This window comes from Heterocephalus glaber, unplaced genomic scaffold (assembly GCF_053883595.1).
Source record: "Heterocephalus glaber isolate CG9 unplaced genomic scaffold, H.glaber_assembly_v1.0 deba00001463, whole genome shotgun sequence".
In the NCBI taxonomy this organism is placed as follows: domain Eukaryota; kingdom Metazoa; phylum Chordata; class Mammalia; order Rodentia; family Bathyergidae; genus Heterocephalus; species Heterocephalus glaber.
In genome coordinates this window covers 17,408,789-17,428,228 of record NW_028258310.1, presented here as the reverse complement: position 1 = coordinate 17,428,228, position 19,440 = coordinate 17,408,789, and the positions used below count along the sequence as shown (strand labels likewise).

The following is a 19,440-nucleotide window of genomic DNA, read 5'->3' as shown; positions in this document are numbered from 1 at the left end:
GTTGTTACTGACAGGAGTGGCCACTGGACTGGATGTGGGGTGTGTGTTAGATGTAGGATGAAAGAAAGCAAGGAATCAAGGATGGCTTTATTAGAACAGGACATGTTGCTGGTAGAAAATGGTATCCTCCTATCTCATCCTTCCAGCCAGGTTGAATATAATGCCTGGCCTGGGACATATCAGGATGTAAGCTCTCAAATGTATTATTTACATATGACTGTCATTTTTTTTTACATAAACATGTCACCTTTATTATTATTTACTTACTGTTTTTCTTTAAATCAGTTCATCATTTTTACCTCAGTGTATTTAAAAAGGAAATATGCTGTGTGTGATAAACCAGTAGATTGCTAATAGTCATTGAAATAAGTACCTATTGGAAATGTCTGTTAACCATTTGGAATAATTTCGTATAGCACCAGTGACACAAGCCAATGTTAAATATTGTATTAGTCACTTTCCACTGCTGGGACAATGTATCTGATAACTGAAACTTAAAGGAGGAGAGTTTTATGTTGGCTCATGGATTTAGAGGGCTCAGTCACTGGTCACCTGGCCCCAAGGCAGAGTGGCATACTGGAAGGGCTTGATAGAGGAAAGCTGCTCACCCAATTACAGCCAGGAAGCAGAGAGAGAAGAGCCAGAGCAAGCCCATGACACATCTCCTTTACCTGGGCCCTACCTCCTAGCCACACACTTAGCTGTGAACTTATCAATGAATTAATCCACTGATAAATTTAGCACCTTCCCCCCAGTATCCAGTCACTTTCTGAAAGCCCTGTCTTTGAACACGTGAGACTTTTGGGGAATATTTTAGATCTAAACCACAACACCTATTAAGACACAAGGCTTTGGCAGATCGTTAATATCCAGTGGGGAATATCATAGCATAGATATTGACAGTCGACTAAGTCACCATTTTTTTTTTTTTTTTTTATCTTTGGTGAAAATAGTTTGAGTTACTTGGTATATACTACCAGTGTTTGTCCAAGTGGATTTTTCATACCTGCTGAAACATAATTTCTGGGAGAAGGCCTAGGATTCATATTATAACAAGTATGAGATGTGATCAAAAATATGGTGAATGTTTAAAATTTTTTTTAAAAAATTACAGTAAAAGAAACATTGTCATTAATTCCCCTCAGAATACTCCCCCTTGCCTCAAACAGTTATTTCATCATTCTTGTCACTTTCTGAAGCAGTTCTGAAAGTCCTTTTTCAAGAGCATCTAGTTATGCTGTCGTGGCCTCCTTGATGTCCTGAATGGATTCAAAACATTTACCTTTCATGGCCATTTTGAGTTGAGGGAAGAGCCAGAAATCACATGGTGCTTGATCTGGTGAATAGGTGGACAAAGACACACTGTGATGGTTTAACTAGCTGGCTTTTCCTTGGAGGCACTCAGCAGCAGCACTCCCCATGTTTTTTATCACACCGTGTAAAGATACTCACAAAAAGAACTCACAAAAGACAACTTCCAGAACTGTTTCAGAAAGTGGTAAGAGTGATGGGGTTAAATGTGTACAAAACAAGGGGGTATATTTTGAATTAAGCAGTAATTAAAATGACGATGCAACCATTATGTAAGAACAAAATTTCCACTCAATTTAAATGTAACAGTAATTCTACAAACTTCCAGTTAATACAAGTTGGCAACGTGTCTTTTACTGTAATACATTTTAAAAAAGGGTTCATTGTATATTTCAATCACCCTCATACACCCTTGCTTTTCTTGTTCACTGGAGTTGAAAATTGCTGATAGAATAGAAGGGCCAGGGTCCTGAAAACCAATCCCCTTCCCTTAATCCTTTTCTGACTGTCCTCTGAATGAGAATGAGCTCCAAGTTTAGACTGAATCAGAATCCTGGTTCCACCACTCACTAATGGTGGAAGTTCCTTAGCCCAACTAAGCCTAGGTTTCCTGTCTGCAAAATCAGGATAATGATAATGATAATAAGAAGATGATGCTTTTAAATGTGTAGCCTGGAGCAATGTAGTGAGTCTCAGTAAGTGTTAGCTACTCTTATCATCATTGTTACCACTTAACATCTGAGCCTGGCTTTTCTCATCATAAAAAACTTAGCAGAGAGGTTGAGAAAATCAAATAAAACTATAATGATTGGATAAACTGTAATATATTATCCCTCATTATATTCATTAGTGTGAAAACACAGCAAGAAGTTATTAGTAAGAAGAGTAGCAATATTATCCCCATGGGATTATCATGAGAATAACATGAACTTGTGTACAAAAAGCATTTCATCAACTGAAAAGTTTGATTCAAATAATAGGATGTAGTTGCATCCTAATTTTTTTTTCCATTAAGTTTATTGGTACATTTTAGGTACAAAATACAGTTACATTCATCATTGGGATTTTGTACCTTTACATGAGTATCTTGGTTCTTATTTATTTCCCCTTCCCCTGCCCTCCGTTCACCCCCTCCACCCTTCCCTATTTGCAAAGACTTTGTTTCCATTTTTTCCTTTTCTCATATTTTTTCTTTTCCCTTCTTTCCTTTCCCCTACCCCTCCCACTTCCCCTACTCCTTTAGACCTTTACTTCCTGTTAAACAATATCAATTATACATTTTTAAAACTAAAATATCAAGATCTAGAAGACATTACCACAGATTTTATAGAATTTAAAAGGATATAGAAAGCATATTACAAAAATCTTTTTTGAAATAAATTTGACAACTTCTAAGAAGTACCTTGGAAGACAAATTAATGAAACTGACTCTGGAGGAAATATAAAATTTGAATAACACCTATTAAAGAAAGTATATTCCTAGCTTGAAAACCTACCTATATGACAACAGCAGGCTCATATACATTTTAACTGATAAATTATATCAAACATTTAAAGCAGAAAGAAAAAGCCATATGATCCTGTCAGTAGTTGGAGAAAAAGTACTGGACTAAATTCTATGGCTGTTCATGGTAAAAGCTATCAGGAGACTAGAAGTAGAACAGAACACTCTCAACAGATAAAAGACATATACTCCATACTTCCAGGAAAAACACCTTATATGAATGGAGAAGATACAATGCTTTCTCCCTAAGGTGGGGAACAAGGGCAGATATGCCTACTCTTCATCTGTCCATTAAACTTTGAAACAGGCCCAAACCAAAATAGTCTGGCAATAAAATGACACAATTAGAATAAGATTGGCAGGGTAGAAGTAAAATCTTTATATGTAGATGAAATGATCATCTACAGAGAAAATACTAAGAAATCTCTAGAAGCCCCTAGAACTTGTATTTGAGTTTAGCAAGATTAGAAAACACAAGGTATATATAAAAATTCAGGTCTATGTCTACTTGCTATAAATGAAGAATTGGATGTTGAAATTTAAAAGTTATGTAGGAGCACAAAGGACCTAGAAAAGTAAAAGGAAAAAGAAAACAGTGTTGGAAGACATTTAGTACCTAATTTTAAGACTTCCTGTAATGCTACAGTAATCAAGGGAGTGTTGATATAAGGAAAGACATATAGATAGTTGGAATAAAACAGAATCTAGGAAGAGAACCACACATAAATGGTCCACTGAGTTTTGAAAGATTATTTAACATTAACATTTTATAGAACATAAGCTCAATTCAAGAGCAGAGGAAAAGATAGTGTTTTCAGCAAATGGCACTAGAACACTTGGTATTTGTATATAAAAAATTAATCTCAACCCTTTATTTCCATACATAAAAATAACTTGAAAGGATCTATGAACCTAAATAGGAAAGACTAAAACTATAAAACTTTAAGAAGAAATTATAAGGGAAAATGTTTATGAATTTAGGGTAGGCAAGAATTTCCTAGGATATAAAAAGTATGATGTATAAAAGAAAAAAATTGATAAATGAGATTCCATCAAAATTTAGAACTTTAAATGACATCATTAAGAAAATGAAAAGTCCTTAAACAGACCATATTTATAATGCATATAGCCTATGACCAGAATATATAAAGAACTCTTACAGCTCATTAATAGACAACCCAATTAAAAAGTAGATGATAAATAGCCAGTACAGCACAAGGAAATATGTGCAGCACTAGAATCAGAAAAATACTAATCAGTACAATAACAAGATTGAATTATACACTCATTAGGGAGATGAAGTTCATGACTTTTTGTTGGATTCTCCCCCTTTACATTTAATTTCTTGTCACACCCGATGGATTCATTCTGCTGTGCTTCCTGGGGTTGTAATCCTCATTGTCTGTTCCTAGGATATTATCTAAAATTTTTTGAAATGCTGGCTTGGTATTCATGAAGTTCTTAAGGTGCTCTTTGTCATGAAAGTATCTTATTTCTCCATGAATTTTGAAAGATAGTTTTGCAGGGTACAGCAATCTGGATTGGAGGCTGTTTTCCTTTGGGGCTTGGAATACACTACTCCAAGCTCTTCTTGCCTTGAGGGTTTGTGTTGAGAAGTCTGCTGTGATTCTGATGGGCTTTCCTTTCTATGTGATTTGTTTCTTTTCTCTCACTGCTTGTAGAATTTTGTTCTTCTGTTGGATTTCTGGAATCCTAACTATTATATACCTATGTGTAGATTTTTTTTGATCAAGGCTATTTGGAGTCCTATATGCCTCACTTATCTGTATGTCAAGCTCTTTTCCCCTGCTTGAGAAGTTTTCTGCCATCACTTCTGTGAACAGTTTTTTTATGTCATCTGCACTCTCTCCTGTTTCTTTGTTGACTCTAATCAGTCTTATGTTATTCTTCTTTGCATCGTCTAGCAGCTGCTGGATTGATTTCTCATGATCCCTTACAATTTTGAAGCAATTTTTCTTTTCCTGGTCACTAATTGCAGTCTTATCTTCTATATCTGAAATTCTGTCCTCAGATTGGCTCATTCTGCTACGTAAGCTTTCAATGGAGTTTTTGATCTGGAAATCTGTTTGTATCTGTTTTATGGATTCCATTTGTTTCCTATGTTGGGATTCCATCATGTTCCTCGGCTCCTCTATTTTTTTATCTGGGTCCTCTCTAGATTTATTAATTATGTCTTGTATTATGGGCACAATCTCTGCTATTATCAGAGAAATTATTTCTGATTTCATTTTTTGCAGATCCTCTTTTGTTGTCAGTTCAGGGAGTCCAGGTGGTTGAGTATCAGAGTGTTCCTCTCATTTCCCTTTGTGGTTGCTGTAGATGATCTGGAAGTCTGGTTTTGAGACTTGTTTACGTGTCTTCTCATTTTGACGGGTGGGGGGGGTGTGCTGTTGGTGCCTGCGCAGATCACTTCCTCTGGGCTGGGAGCGATGGAACGGTGGCCTGGAAGCCCCTACCTCTGGGCTGGAAGTGGTGGAATAGCGGCCTGGAAGCCCCTTTCTCTGGGCTGGGAGTGGTGGAATGGCAGCCCGGGAGCCCCTACCTCTGGGCTGGGAGTGGTCTAACTGGGGCCCAGGAGCCCCTTCCTCTGGGCTGGGAGTGGTGGAACCTGCGTCCTAATGTTGATAATACTGAAATTGACCATTTATTGAATACCAAATAAGTTATGTGGTATTCAAATGACTGTCCATTTCATTTGACTGTCATGACACCATGGTGAGTTGTCCCTACTGTACAGTGAGGAAGTTGACTCTCAGAGAAATGAAATACCTTAACTAAGTTTATATCCAGCAAGAGGTAGCAGAGATAAGATTCTAATCTAGGTCTGTCTGGCTTTAAAGCTTATCATTCCCTTTCTGCCTCATACTGTTTCTTTCTGTGTTGATTCACTTAATATTTACATTAGTTTGTATTTTCTGAATACATAGTAGAGAAAGAATCTAATGTATAGTAGTCTATAGTAGTCTAGACAGATATTGAACAAAGTCCTGAGGCACTGCTTTAGGATTAAAAGTTGGTTGTAGGTAATAAAAAAGCAGATAATTTACATTTGAATAATGGAGAACCAATTTTCCAAATTTTGTAGGCCCCAGTGGAAGAATTTGATAGCTGCTACTGGGGGCCAAACCTCAGGAAGCCCTGGCAATCCTGGGACTTCACTTAGAAGAAGGTATGAGCTCCTTTGGCTCTCCTTCTGACTGTGTGAGCAAATTATAAATCTGTTCTCCAGATAGCTTTGAGTTCAATTCAATGTGGGTATTTTTCTTCATGACTTCTAATGGTGCTGAAATTGATTAAATTCAGAATGAGTGAGGCAGCCATATGTTAAAGAACAAGTCCCACACTGGGAAATTGAGTAAATTTCTGTGGTGAGCATGAGTATCTGAAGCAGCCCATGAATTGATGGCCTGCTTATAGCATCTCCGACAGTCTCAGTGGTGGCGAACCTATGGCACTTGTGCTGCAGTCGGCTGTTTGTTATCATTGAAAACTCTAAAAGGTTTGCCATCACTGTCCTATGTCCATCCATCCATTTTAAAACTGAGGCAGTGACTTCTTTTACTTCTCAGGCTTTTTGTTTTTATGCAAACTTCCAACAAATCCAGCAAATTTCATTTCTCCACAAAAACTTAGAACTTTTATTTTGTTGGGTTTGTTTGTTTTCAACCAAAATAAAATTGGATAAGTTTCCTGGGGGAAAAGTTTCAGACTGGGAAAAAACCTGAATATCAGCTTTTGGAAAGTGATAATCCTTTTTGCTGCATGTTGAGACTAATTTCATAGATCTGTTCCTTTCATTGGGGAAGGATTTGTCTCCTGAAGTTTTGCACACATGCGGTGACTATGGGGTGTGTGCTTTGATCGCTGTTTTCATGGACTGTGTGTGCACAGGTCAAATTATGGTATAGAAAGGTCCTTTCTATTCAACATTAGTGATTTGGCCACTTCTTGCCTAATTACTTAGTTTTCTGAGTACTAGAGGTTGGAGGTGAACAGTAGCAGGAAGCTGGTTCTCAGAAAGGAGTTCTTGGGCCTGAAGAGTCAGGTCTGAGGGGAGCACAAACCTCTTTGGGAGAATACTTTTCCTTTCTAGGGATTTTCTTGGCTCTCAGGCCTCTGCTATTTAAGAGGCCTAGTGAGTATGATACCGAAGTGTCCCGTCAGCTTCAGCCTCTAGCCTCTAGCTTCTAGCCTCATATAGCTCAGTAATGATAACACCTATGGACAGGCAAAGGATTTCTAGGAGTCCAGGAAAACTTAAACTTACTTTTGGCTCCTCTGTTTTGTATTTTGGCCTGTATTGCTTTTGTTTTTCCTTTCTCTTGGACCTATTCTTGGGGCTGTAATGCCAGGTGGCAGTACCTCTTTGTATTAATACAGGAAGGAAGGAAGGAAGTGGTTAGATCAGGCCATTCATTTCTTTATTTAAACTTTATATCCTCACAAAAGATGAAAAAAAAATCCGAGGACTAGAAGCTTAAAAAACTTATCTGCTCTTATAGAATTTGTATCATTTGGAATTTGAAAGGTCATTCTGACTATCCCACACTGCTCCTCAACAACTTTCTCTATCATTCAGTCACTGATTTACCTGCCCACGAGTCTAAAGTGAAAAGTTACACAAAACACACACAGTGTCATTTCATGTCCAGCATACAGGCTATGGTATATAATAAGAGATGTAGTAGTGGAAATACAGATATTCTTCATGATTGCATATTCTATTTTACTAGATAGGCATTTTTTCACAGAATCACACAAGTAAATATAAACTTGCAGTACTACGCAGTCTGAAAGAGGTTGATAGTGCTTAGTCGAAGTCCGCCATGGTGGTATTATCCCAGGTGGGGAGGTCAGGAGAGGCTTTTCAAGAAAATGGCACTTGAGGGGAGAGCTATGTGACGTGAGCTAGGAGACTCAGGTGAGATCCAGAGCCCTTGAAAAGTCTTGAAAGCGTGGCCAGTTGAATGCTCTGAAAGAAAGCCAGTGTGGTTGGATGCTGAGAGCAGGAGAGTGGTACCTGAAGGGCAGGTGAGGCATTTGAGTCCAGGCCATGCAGACTCCGGTGGGCCATGTGAGGATGTGGGTTTTCCTCCTGTGTGCCCTGGAGAGACTGTGAGCAGGGCAGACTAGCTGGGAGCCGGGGGTTACAGTCATCCCAGCAACAGATGATGGAGGCAGAACCAGAACGACAATGGTGATGATGGAGAGAGCCAGGCAAAATTGGGAGAGAGGGCCGGGGATTTAACTCAGGGGTTCCAGCGCCTGCCTTGCAAAGGCACGGTCCCTAGTTCAGTCCTCGGTACCAAAAAAAAAAAACAACCAAAAACCCAAAATAAAATTGAGAGAGATTAGGAGATATAGTTGAGGGGCTTGGTGACAATTTCATATAGGAGGTAGAAGAGAAGCAGTGCCACAGGTACTGTTCATGGTTTTGCTGTGGTTGGCATGCCACCACTACCATGCCACCACCACCTGTGTACCTCCTTTTTTTAAAGGTGAAAAGAGCCAGGGAAAGGTATCTCAAGTGAGATACTAGAAGCTGCAGAGCATGACAGGAACATTTTAGATGTCATAGTATGGCACTGGCAGTTATACTAAAACCCTTGTCTTTACACCCAGACTACCAGCCTCCTTCTTTTCAACAAGAAAAGAATTTGGTTGTACATTATTGTGTGTTGTTGTTTTCAGCCCTTTGCAGTAAAACAGACAGTCTATGGATTTTATCTGCTTCCCTATTCCTGGAGTTCATATCCCAGCATGATAACCTAAACACCAAAGATCTATCGGGCATCTTTCTCCCATTTCTGCAGTTTGCTGTGAGATTATTCAAGTTAACCAAGCGTGCACCCATCTCTCCTGTGGTCTCATGTTCTCCACAGAACTTTGCCAACATGAGTTTGTACAACCCTTGCCTTTCCTTCTTCTAAAAAGAAAGACAGCAACAAGGCTTCAAGCATTGAAATGAAAGTTAAGAGGATGGCACATTTGTAACTTGGAAGGTCAGCCTGGGTCTTAAGTGTATGCCCTGCCAACATTCATTTTGAGACAATAGTTTGGGCTGCCTCAGTGTAAACTTAGGTAGAGCTGAACTTGAGCTGAGGGAGAAGGAGAAGTCAATCCAAGCCTTGACTGCAAGACAGGGGATATCAGACCCAGGAATCAGATCCTCCGGCAACTCATTGCAAGTCAAATTAGGGGAATAATGGAGGCCTAGTAGATATTTAATGAGAGATTATTTCTGAAGATTATAAGGATACAGACATTGCAAATAAATCCCTGACCTTTTCTAAGCCTTGGCTCAGTGAAAGAGCTGAATCACCTGCTTGAGGGGATTAAGGACAGCCGCTTCCATCTGGCAGGCCACTTTCTCTGTCATTTACAGACTGCTTGGTGGTGACAGTGTTCTAAATCTTTTACTGGGAATTCACTTTTCAGAGTAGGAGATCTCAATTAATTTAGATTATGTACCCAGTGGGCAGAGATCAGGACCAAAGATCTGGTTAAGTGTGCACTATAGTTCCTATCATGTAATGGTACTGAGTCCATGTTAAATAGTTGAGTACTTGTTAATTATTAGTAACCTAGTCACAATGTCAGCAGGAAAGTCAAATTGATGAAGTGTGCGTGTGTCTGTGTGTGTGTATAAGAGACAAAGAGAGATGGAGAAATGCCAGGGCAGTGGGCAGCAGATAATGTAGTAACTTGTACCGGTTCTAGTTTAGAGATTTAGAACAATGGTTGCTAAATTGTATTTCATGAACTTTTGTATGATGTGAATTTTATTTCTTAACACAGTTTTACCTGCTTACTGGACTGTAAATATCAACAATATGCAGCTGTAATACAGTAGAGGCTAATAGAGTTACCTTTAGTCCTTTGTGTTTGGCTTTACAATATGTAAATACTATATTCATTTGAACTTAGGCACCTAAGATTACTGATAAATACTATGTTATGTATATTAAGCATAAGGCTTTATGTGTAAATCTATATAAAGGAGTTTGCTAACTTATAAGAAATTAGAGAAACTCTAAAATTTACATTTATTTAGTGACCCAGTGCAGAGGTTTTGCTTTGCCATTTTCTAAGAGAAGTAATTGTAGTTAATGTAGATTGGTGCAATTTTATTTTTTTCTGGATACATTAAAATATTCAATACATTGTTTTCCACTTACCTAGAAAAAGATTACACTTCTTCACTTTCTATTTAAAAAATAAAGTCCAAGGCCGGGGATTTCGCTCAGTGGTTCCAGCGCCTGCCTCACAAGCACAAGGTCCTGAGTTTGATCCCTGGTACCAAAAAAAATTTTTAAAAATTAAAAAATAAAATAAAAGATAAAAAATAAGACCAAGAACTGAATTGCATCTGAAAAACTCTGTCCAACTGTGTCTTTAGGTTTTCTGCTAGTTGGGCTGGTGACTCATCTTCTGACCACTGAGGCCATTTCTGTATCTCTGTTGCTAAGTTCTTTCCAGTTTTCCAAAACTTTTATCGATGCTTATGGGTTAAGGAAATGGTCTTTGTCCAGGACAAAATTAACTATGTCTAAAACAAGACAATGTTGACAACCTCCTTCTAAAACATCCAAGTCTGAGATCAGTCTCAACAGCTCCCCAGAGCCTGTGCAAAATGTCACTTATTTCTTTCTTCTTTGAAAAGAATCCCTTTGAAAAGATTCTCTGCAGTACTTCTCAAAAGAAGAACTAAAAGGCTTCAACCAACTTCTGAATCATAGTTATAAACATTTTGGAAACCTTCTTAGACATAAAAAGTAATTCTTTGTCTTTCCAGTTCTATTCTTACTAGTGGCTAAAGGAATAAAAATTCTCTCCTGTGCATGAAAAGATGCCCAACACCATTAGTCATTGGGGAGATGCAAATCGAAACCTCAATGAGATGCCTCTTGACATCTATAAAGATGGCTATAATACAGAAAATAATAACAAATATCGGCAAGGATGTGGAGAAATTGGAACCCTCATACATTGCTGGTGGGAGTGTAAAACAGTACAACTGCTTTGGAAAACAATTCAGTAGGTCCTCAGAAAGTTAAACATAGAGTTACCCTATGGATCAGCAATCCCACTTATGGCTATATACATGAGAGAAATCAAAATATATGCTCTAGGGGCTGGGGATTTAGCTCAGTGGTTCTGACGCCTGCCTTGCAAGCGCAAGGACCCGAGTTCGATCCCTGGTACCAAAAAAAAAAATATATATATATATATGCTCTTACAAAGACTTGTACGCTGTTATTCATAGTAGTAGTAGTGTTTTAGCTGTAAAGTAGAAATACCCCAAATGTCTATTAGCTAATAGATAAATGAAATGTACTATATACATACAGTGGAATATTATTCAGTCTTTTTTAGTTTTTATTTTTTATTAGTATGTACATAATGATCACATTTCTATTGGAGAGTTGGTGCATATGCACAACACATTTCAATTCTTTTTTCTTTTACCCCCCCATCTCTTTGTCCTCTTCCCATTTGCAAAAGATCTATCTTCCTAATTCCTTTATCTTTTACTTTGCTATTTATTTATTTATTTATTTATTTTATTCTTAAGTTCTTTTATTGGTACATTTTAGGTGTACAGTATGTTTACATTTATCATTGGGTGCTTGTACCTGTACATGATGCTTCTTGGTTCTTACTTTTTCCCCGTTACCTGTGCGCCCTTTACCCCCTCCACCCTTCCGTATTTACATAGACTTCATTTCCATTTTTTTTTCTTTTCTCATAATTTTTCCTTTCCCTTCTTTCCTTTCCCCTTCCCCTCCAATTACTCCTACCCCTTTGGAGCTTTCTTCCTATTTCAAATTATCAATTATTCATTTTAATCATTTTAATCTTTATTTATGCTTTCAGTTTCTCACACTAGAGAAACTATTTGCTCTTTATTTATATTTTGGGTTTCTCATATTTGAGAAACCACACAATATTTAAGCTTGTGTGTCTGATTTATTTCACTTAATGTTATGGTACATTTGTTTTCCTACCAATGATTCAAGTTTATTCTTCTTTATGTCAGAGCAATACTCCATTGTGTATAAATACCACATTTTCTTTATCCATTCAACTGTCGATAAAGGGGAATGAAATACTGTTGCTATTCAGGATCTAAGAGAGACCTTGAAAACATAATAAGTGAAATGACACATTTTATGATTTCATATATGTGAAGTATACAGAATAAGCAAGTCCACAAAGAAGGAAAGTAGATTTGTGGTTGCCAGCAGTGGGGGAAGGAAAAATGGAGAGTTATTGCTAGTGTGCATGGTTTTGTTTTGTTTTGTTTTATTTGGGTGGGGAACAAAATGTTCAGGAGTTAATGATAATTAGTGCATAGCTTTGTAAATGTGGGAGAAATGACTGGATACTTAAGATGGATGAGCTTCACGGTATATGAATTATATCCATAAAGCTGTTAATTTAAAACAAAAAATTCTTCCCTGCATTCCAACAGGAATTTGGCTTGTAAGTTAAATCTTGTTACTGTTTTTGAAAAATGTTTACTGCAGGGGTTAATTGAGTTTCACCTGGAAAAATTGTCTCAGTCTGGTTTGCAGTTTCCTGTCAGAAAATGTGAGATACTGTATCACTATTTGCAAAGTAAATACTGGTTCATACTGAAAAAACTAGGGTTGACTTAGTAGGCTTCTTACTGAGTTAAGGGAATAAGAAGAGTGGCTTGGAGAGCAGGTAATTTCCAGGGAAAAGAACATTGTTTTCCTGCTTCTCTTTAGTGTTTATTATCCTAGAGGCTGAGTGTGTTTATAACAAGTACCACTAAGCAGTGAGTATGCACAGAAGTACAGGAGCTGTTTCACTTTGGAAATGAAAGTTTGAGCAAGTTAGCATTCCATTTTAGATTGATCATGGATATTCTTAGCGATTTAAAAAACTTTTAAATTTTTGTTAGATCTGAGTCTACCCATATATACTAATGGTTAGAGAATGATTTCATTTGGATAAATTCCATGATGAAGTTAGGTTCTGTTTGACAAATTTGTTGCTTGGCCTGTGTGATCACAAATCTCTTGTAAATTCTTACCTTCCTACTCTGTAGCACTTCCTTCTTAACTCTGAACAGTAAGCTGCAGAGTATCTGCCTAATATCCTAAAGTCAAAGATGAACCCATTCTTGAAGACTACCACACACATTTTATCACTGGGTTGAGTTTTGGTAGATTTACAGCCTCTACAGTGCTTTAGAAACTGGTTCTCCACTATGGAAAAAGTTGCTGATATGGATCATTTACTTTCTGAGTGACATCAGTGGGTTTTGAAGCAGATGAAGAAGCCTGTCACCACCTGCTGATTTACCATGTGGAAGGCTGACTTTTCTGCCTTAGTGCTTCTTCGTCAGGTTGTTCTTTGTTCTTGGCTCTGATTTTCCTCTGAATTTCTCTCTCCCTCCCTTCTCTGTCCTTCTCTTTCCTTCTCCTCTTTTGTTTCTCCATTTTTACTTTTCCCTAGTCACTTGAGCAGGATTATCTTTTAACTGAAAGTTGCATGTAAGGCAGCTTGGTGATACCGGCTCTGGAGCAAGTCTCCACATTTCGACTTGACATCTTTGATCAAGATATTAACCAGTCCCAGTTTCTTCATCTATATTACAGTGATGGCGAACCTTTTAGAGCTTTCAATTGATACAAACAGCCAGCTGTGGCACGCTTGCCATAGGTTTGCCACCAGTGGTCTATAATACAGGGCTAATGGTATTATCCTGGAGGACTTGCTATGATTAAATGAGGTAATTTATATGAAGCACATACCCAAAATTTATAGCTCACTTAAGTTTAGCATTTTGAAGGAGACCATAGTCAGTCCTACTGTTCTAGTTTAAGGGTGCCTATTACTCTGTGCTACAGTTTCTTCCACTATAAATTGAGGATAGTGTTGCAGGTTCCTATAACTTGAAGTTATTATGAGAACTAAATAAAGTAATGCACACAAAACACTCAGCACGTACCTGGCATATGGTAAGCTATCAGTCAGTGCTAGCTATGTTGTAATAATTATTTGTTTACATTTTTGTTTTTATCATTACCATGGGAAGAATGAGAGGACATGTGGCCACACCATGTGATTGTCTCGCTATGGATTGGTCAAGCGTTACCCCAAGATTAGTTTGCACGGCTACAACTTGACTGCCCTCCTCTTACTCTTTCAGCTGCGCAGTTGGACAGCATTGGCTTCAGCATTATCAGGAAGTGCATCCATGCTGTGGAAACCAGAGGTAATGTGGTCTAACAGATGCCATTGTTCTCACTACCTGCTGTTTCCCAACGTTGAGTGACTCATTAACTCCCCTAGTGCCATTACCAGTGTATTTCCATAGGCCACATCTGAAGCAGAGGTTATCAAGCTATTTTGTGTCATTAACTTCCTTGGCTGATCAAAAGAATATTTTAAATGCGTACATATAAAATACACAGGCTTATACAAATCAGTTACTGAAATTCAGTTATTAAGATACTTAAAAACATGATTGTGGTGTAGTAATGTATCAATTTCTTTGTTACCAAGCTCTTTCGTAAGACATAGTGGTGGATCTGATAACTGGAAGTACTGTTTCAAGCTGTCGGTAACAACTCAGTATGTTTTTGAAAATATCTGTGATTTCTGACCAAGTGGCAGGTATTGTTAATGCTAGTGTAATTTATTGCTAATGGAAGGAAATGTGTAATGTCAGTTATAGGTTAGTGAAAATGAAGATGCAATTATTTTCCTGTTTAATTCATGGGCCCCTGAATCCTCTGCTGTGAATTGTGTCTTAGAGTTGAGACTGAGTCGCTAGGAAACCATTCACATAGTGGAGCCAGGCCCCTGTTGCCCATTGACCTTTCCTGGGCCCACTGACCCAAGACCCTGAGGCTAGGAGGCTGGTTCACCCTGTAGTCTCTCCCCAGACACTGCCACAGAGGAGCGTCCTGACAGTGTGGCACTTAGGATGCACTGGTCTCTTGTGTTCTGAGCTAAACTATTAACATCTTTCTACTAGATTTGATTTGTAAGCTTGTCAGAGATGTAAATCTCACTTATTTACAGTCACCACACCTACCAGCCCTTTTTATTTGTTTAAAAGAAATTCTTTTAAAGCATGGTCCATAACTCTTACCAATTGGAAATGCAAAACTTTTTTTAAAATAAAGGCTATGAAGCATTGAATAGAGGAGGAGGAAGAAATACACCTTTTTTGAGCCTCTGCACCCATGTATCTTGCCGAAAGATTTTCTTTTTAAAGTAATTATTTTCATGTATGGAAGCGTTTTGTAAAATATTTGCTTATTTCTGTTGCATCTCCCTTCAATAGGGTCAAGACAGCTTGGGAAAAATACATAAAATACACCCAGAGAACATACAGTAGAAGTAGGTAGGAATTGATCTTGAAAGAAAAGGATTTAGACCAGATTGAGCCATAAAGATGTTCACACAATGGTGTGGTTGAGTGAGAAACTGGCCAAATGTCTCAAAACTTGCTTAAACCAGCAGTGGTTCATCTATGCAGAAAAAAACTATGAATCGCTGAAATTGTAGTGGAAGTACATTTTTTGACATCCAACATTTTCTTAATCATATATTTTAAATGAGAAAATGTACTTACGAAAAGCTGCCCACTCCAAGCCCACTCTAGGAATGGTGGGGAGAAAGTGCATCCAGTTATGCATTTGTCCTTGTGTTATAGATGGTTCTCTCTGCTGCCTTTTACTGGCTTTGATTTGTCTGTTTGTTTTAACTATGTCTTAATATAAACTTTTGGAAGTATATATTGCTAAGGTAGCTTTTCAACAGTTTAAAATGTTTTTTCGTTTGAAAAGAAGAGAATGAGAAAGGAGTACAGATTTAACGAAGAGGCAAGAAGAAGAATGGAGCCAAACATGAATCCAAAACACCCTCTGCCCAATGAACTTTATACATTTGTCTAAGGTGGATCACCTGTCTGTCTCTCAGTCTTCAGCAACCAAAACCAAGAGGGAAATCTAAACATGTAAAGGTGTTGACAGAATTTGTGATAAATGCAAACCAGTAGCTTGGAAGGACAGCCTTTTCTGATAGAAAACTAGAAAATATATGCAATAGCATGTAGCAGTAGCAAAAGAGGATCACACACTACATAGCCTCTGCCTCCTTGTTCCTTCCCTTCTCTAAAATAAGGATGAAAATGATATGTTTGAACTTCTAAAAAAGGTTTCACTTAGCACAAAGAAGAAATAAGGACAGTGTGAGTTAAGTTAAATGTCATTTTAGTACAAATAGTTGAAGTGGTTATTTTTCTACTATAGTGCATTTATGCACACACATATCTGTAATGCCTAGCGATGAACAGACATCCCATACTCTCTGGGATTCATCAATAATTGTCCAGCAGTGGGAGCTAGGATCGTGTAACGTCCTAGGAAAACATAAAGATAAAAGAAGTAGAGTCATTGCAGATCTTTCAAGCCTTTAGGCTGACACATTACTGAACAAATTCTCTGCCACTGACTAATGTGTGTCCCATGCATAGCTTTTGGCCAGAGCCTCCTAGCTCAGGAACTGTGAATGATGTGTGATTTTATAGGTCCTTTTCTACTGTAAAGTCCTATCATTCCAGACTATTTCCTTTTATTTATTAATTCCTCTTCTGTATAGGTCTTGTTGAAGATACTGCAGAATCAGACCTTTCTTAAATTTCTTCAGAAAAAAATATCATTTCAGACATTGTTAATTATAATAATAGAAAACAGAGTTAGGAAATGTCTGGGAGTGTTGGCCATGGGGACATTGCGGTATATGAAAGAAGTTGTGCTTGAGCTGAAATCTGCATGATGAAAAGAAGTGGGAAAAGAGTGAGCCAGGTAGTGGAAATGGCTAGAGCAGTAGTAGCGAACCCTTTAGAGCTTTCAGTGATAGCAAACAGCCCACAGGGGCATGCATGCCCTAGGTTTGCCACCACTGGGCTAGAGCATAGGCTGTGAGGCAGGGTCCAAGTTAGTGTGTTAGCATGAGTGGGGTGGCTGATGATGTGGTCAGAAGTGGCCTGGTGCTCAATGGGATAAGCCTCGTAGGCTACCATAAGGTTTACTTATGTTCTACATGTAATGGGATTCTCTTGAAAGGTTTTAAGAGAAGAAATGATATGAATTGATTCATACTTTAAAAAATTCACTTTGGTTAGAAAATGGACAACAGGGGAATAATATAGGAAGCAGGAGACCAGTACTTAAGGGGTACCAGATACGATGGGCCTCGGACTAACAGGAGGAACATCATTTCAGATCCCTGATCTAAATTGCCCCCTTTGTAAATGATACAGTGGTGCTTTAATCTGTGCATTTAAATGATCAGAAGTATGATTGTTAGTTTCTGTTTCTTTGTTTAAATGTTTAAAAGTAAAGTCTTTCTAGTCTAATTGCATAGTTCCTTGGATTCACTGAAGGTAGTCTTCTTGTTTAATAAAGAATATTTACATTACAGATGAATGGATGTTCTAATTTTTCAGTCTCAGACAACATTTCTCAAAATTATGAATGTCCTTACATTTTAATATATTTATTCTATATGTAAAATAAATTATAAAAATATCTCCTTTCTGTTGTATGGATTGTTATCATGTCATCTTTGGCTTTTTAAAATTAAAAATTGGTTAAATATGACATCTTTAAAAGAATATATTTTGCATCTTTTAAAATGCTTCAGATGCTGCATTTGGCAAGAGAAGAGGAAAGTTTCTTCCCCCTCTGATGGCTGAGCTAACACAAGGGCTGAAGTGTGCAGCACATCCATGAAATCCTAGACAGCTGTACCAAATCCCACTCCTTTGCTAAGAGCTGAGCTGAGTGACAGAGGACTTTAATTAGAGCAGCTTTTAGAAGGACTGAGAAAATGAAAAGAAAAAAAAAAAGAGCATGTGGCAGTGTTTGCCTGACTTGTGTTCTGACCTGCCTCTAATTAAATCATCATTGTTTCTCTTTTCAGGGATCAATGAACAAGGACTCTACCGAATCGTAGGGGTCAATTCCAGAGTGCAGAAGTTGCTGAGTGTTCTAATGGGTGAGTGCGGCAGTGACTCTGCCAGGCAGGTCTCTGGGGGAGCCACTCTGAAAAGTCACCAGGTCCCTGAGTAGGGCTAGTGTCTGGGGAAGGAATCAGGGTGTTCATGAGCTAAGGCCCAGAATTCCACGGCCCTGTTTGCCAGTTGTCATGACTACAGGCATTACTGGGAAAGATTCTCAGTGAAACTGTACAAGATAAAAAATAGCAGGTCCCAGGCACCACACCCTCTCTGTATCCTCAGCCACTGGCAGTCCAAGTGGAGCTTGATCGCTCATGTGACCACCACACCCTATTCTGTCTTTAATAGCTCATGAGTCCCTCTGTTTTCTTTTACTGCAGATATTTAGTGGGACACACCCAGTGCCCAAAGCAGGGCACCATTCTTTCCTGCAGAGGACATGTTGCTGTTACTGAACATGTCACGTAACTCCCAAATAAGGTGGATATATGCAGACAAATCTTCCGTCCTCTCTGCTTCTCCATATCAACCTAGACCTAGTCACTTGAGCAGGAGAACCACCTTTGCCATTGGCTGATACAAATACAAAACCACTGTCTCCAGATGTGCAGTATTTGAATCAAAAACTCGTGGTCCACGGGCCAAATTTACTTAGGGTGCAGATTTCCTATATTTTTAGATATGAACACAGCCTGCCTCAGTGAGTCACATGGATCTAAATGGCAAACAGATCAGATTTCACAGATCACTGGCTGTTCTCCATTTCCATGAAGCCCCAGGCGTGCACTTGTAAAGCTGAACTATCACTCAGGGTTCTAGCTCTGTGTTCTGGGCAAGGATGGTTCTTTTTTCAGTGTTTATAAGGATTTTTGCCATGCCAGTTTCTGAAAATGGCTTTCGTATGTGAAAAAACCTCTTCTCTCATGTGGGCCAAATGACTGTTTTCTTCCTTTAACAGAGCTGCTTACCCTTTGTGGGCAAACTCCTATGGTATCACTGGTTACAGTAAAAATCTGTTTAAAACTGTGACTCTGGGGTATTTAGCACTGAGTATCTGTTTTTCAGTTCAGACTTTCATTTTTTAAATTAAACTTTATATTTTGAGACAATTGAAGATCACATGCAATTGTGAGAAATGATAGGGAGAGGTCCTTTTACCCCATTTCCCAGTTCACTGCAATGATAACATCTCGGAAACATTTCAATATCAAAAACCAGGATATTGGGCCGGGGATTTAGCTCAGTGGTTCCACTGCCTGTCTTGCAAGCACAAGGTCCCAAGTTTGATCCCCGGTACCAAAAAAAAAAAAACAACAACCAAAAACCCAGGATATTGACAGTGATGCATCAAGATGCAAAACATTTCCATTATCATAAGGATCCCTTATGATGGTCTTTAATGGCTACACCTGTCAGTCTCACCCCTATTTTACCTCCCATCCCTAAACCTGGCAACCCATAATCTGTTCATTATTTCTCTAATTTTACCATGTCAAGATTGTTATACAAATGGAATCATACAAGCCTTTTGGGATTGGCTTTCTTTTTCAGTCAGCCTAATTCTCTCAAGATTTATTCAATTTATTTCATTTAA

At 38.2% G+C, this 19,440-nt stretch overlaps 1 protein-coding gene across 6 annotated transcripts in view; it reads left to right on the top strand.

The window, feature by feature from the left end:
* Positions 1–19,440, top strand: part of Arhgap26 (Rho GTPase activating protein 26) — a 466,045-nt gene that overhangs the window by 254,191 nt on the left and 192,414 nt on the right. For all 6 annotated transcript variants that reach the window (XR_002398131.2, XM_004854324.4, XM_021266145.2 and 3 more), the window contains exons 13-14: positions 14,022–14,087; positions 17,810–17,884. Coding sequence is in view for 5 of the 6 variants with exons in the window: in XM_004854324.4 (XP_004854381.1) it covers positions 14,022–14,087; positions 17,810–17,884 (141 nt within the window). In the remaining variant the exon portion in view is untranslated. The remainder of the gene's footprint in view (positions 1–14,021; positions 14,088–17,809; positions 17,885–19,440) is intronic.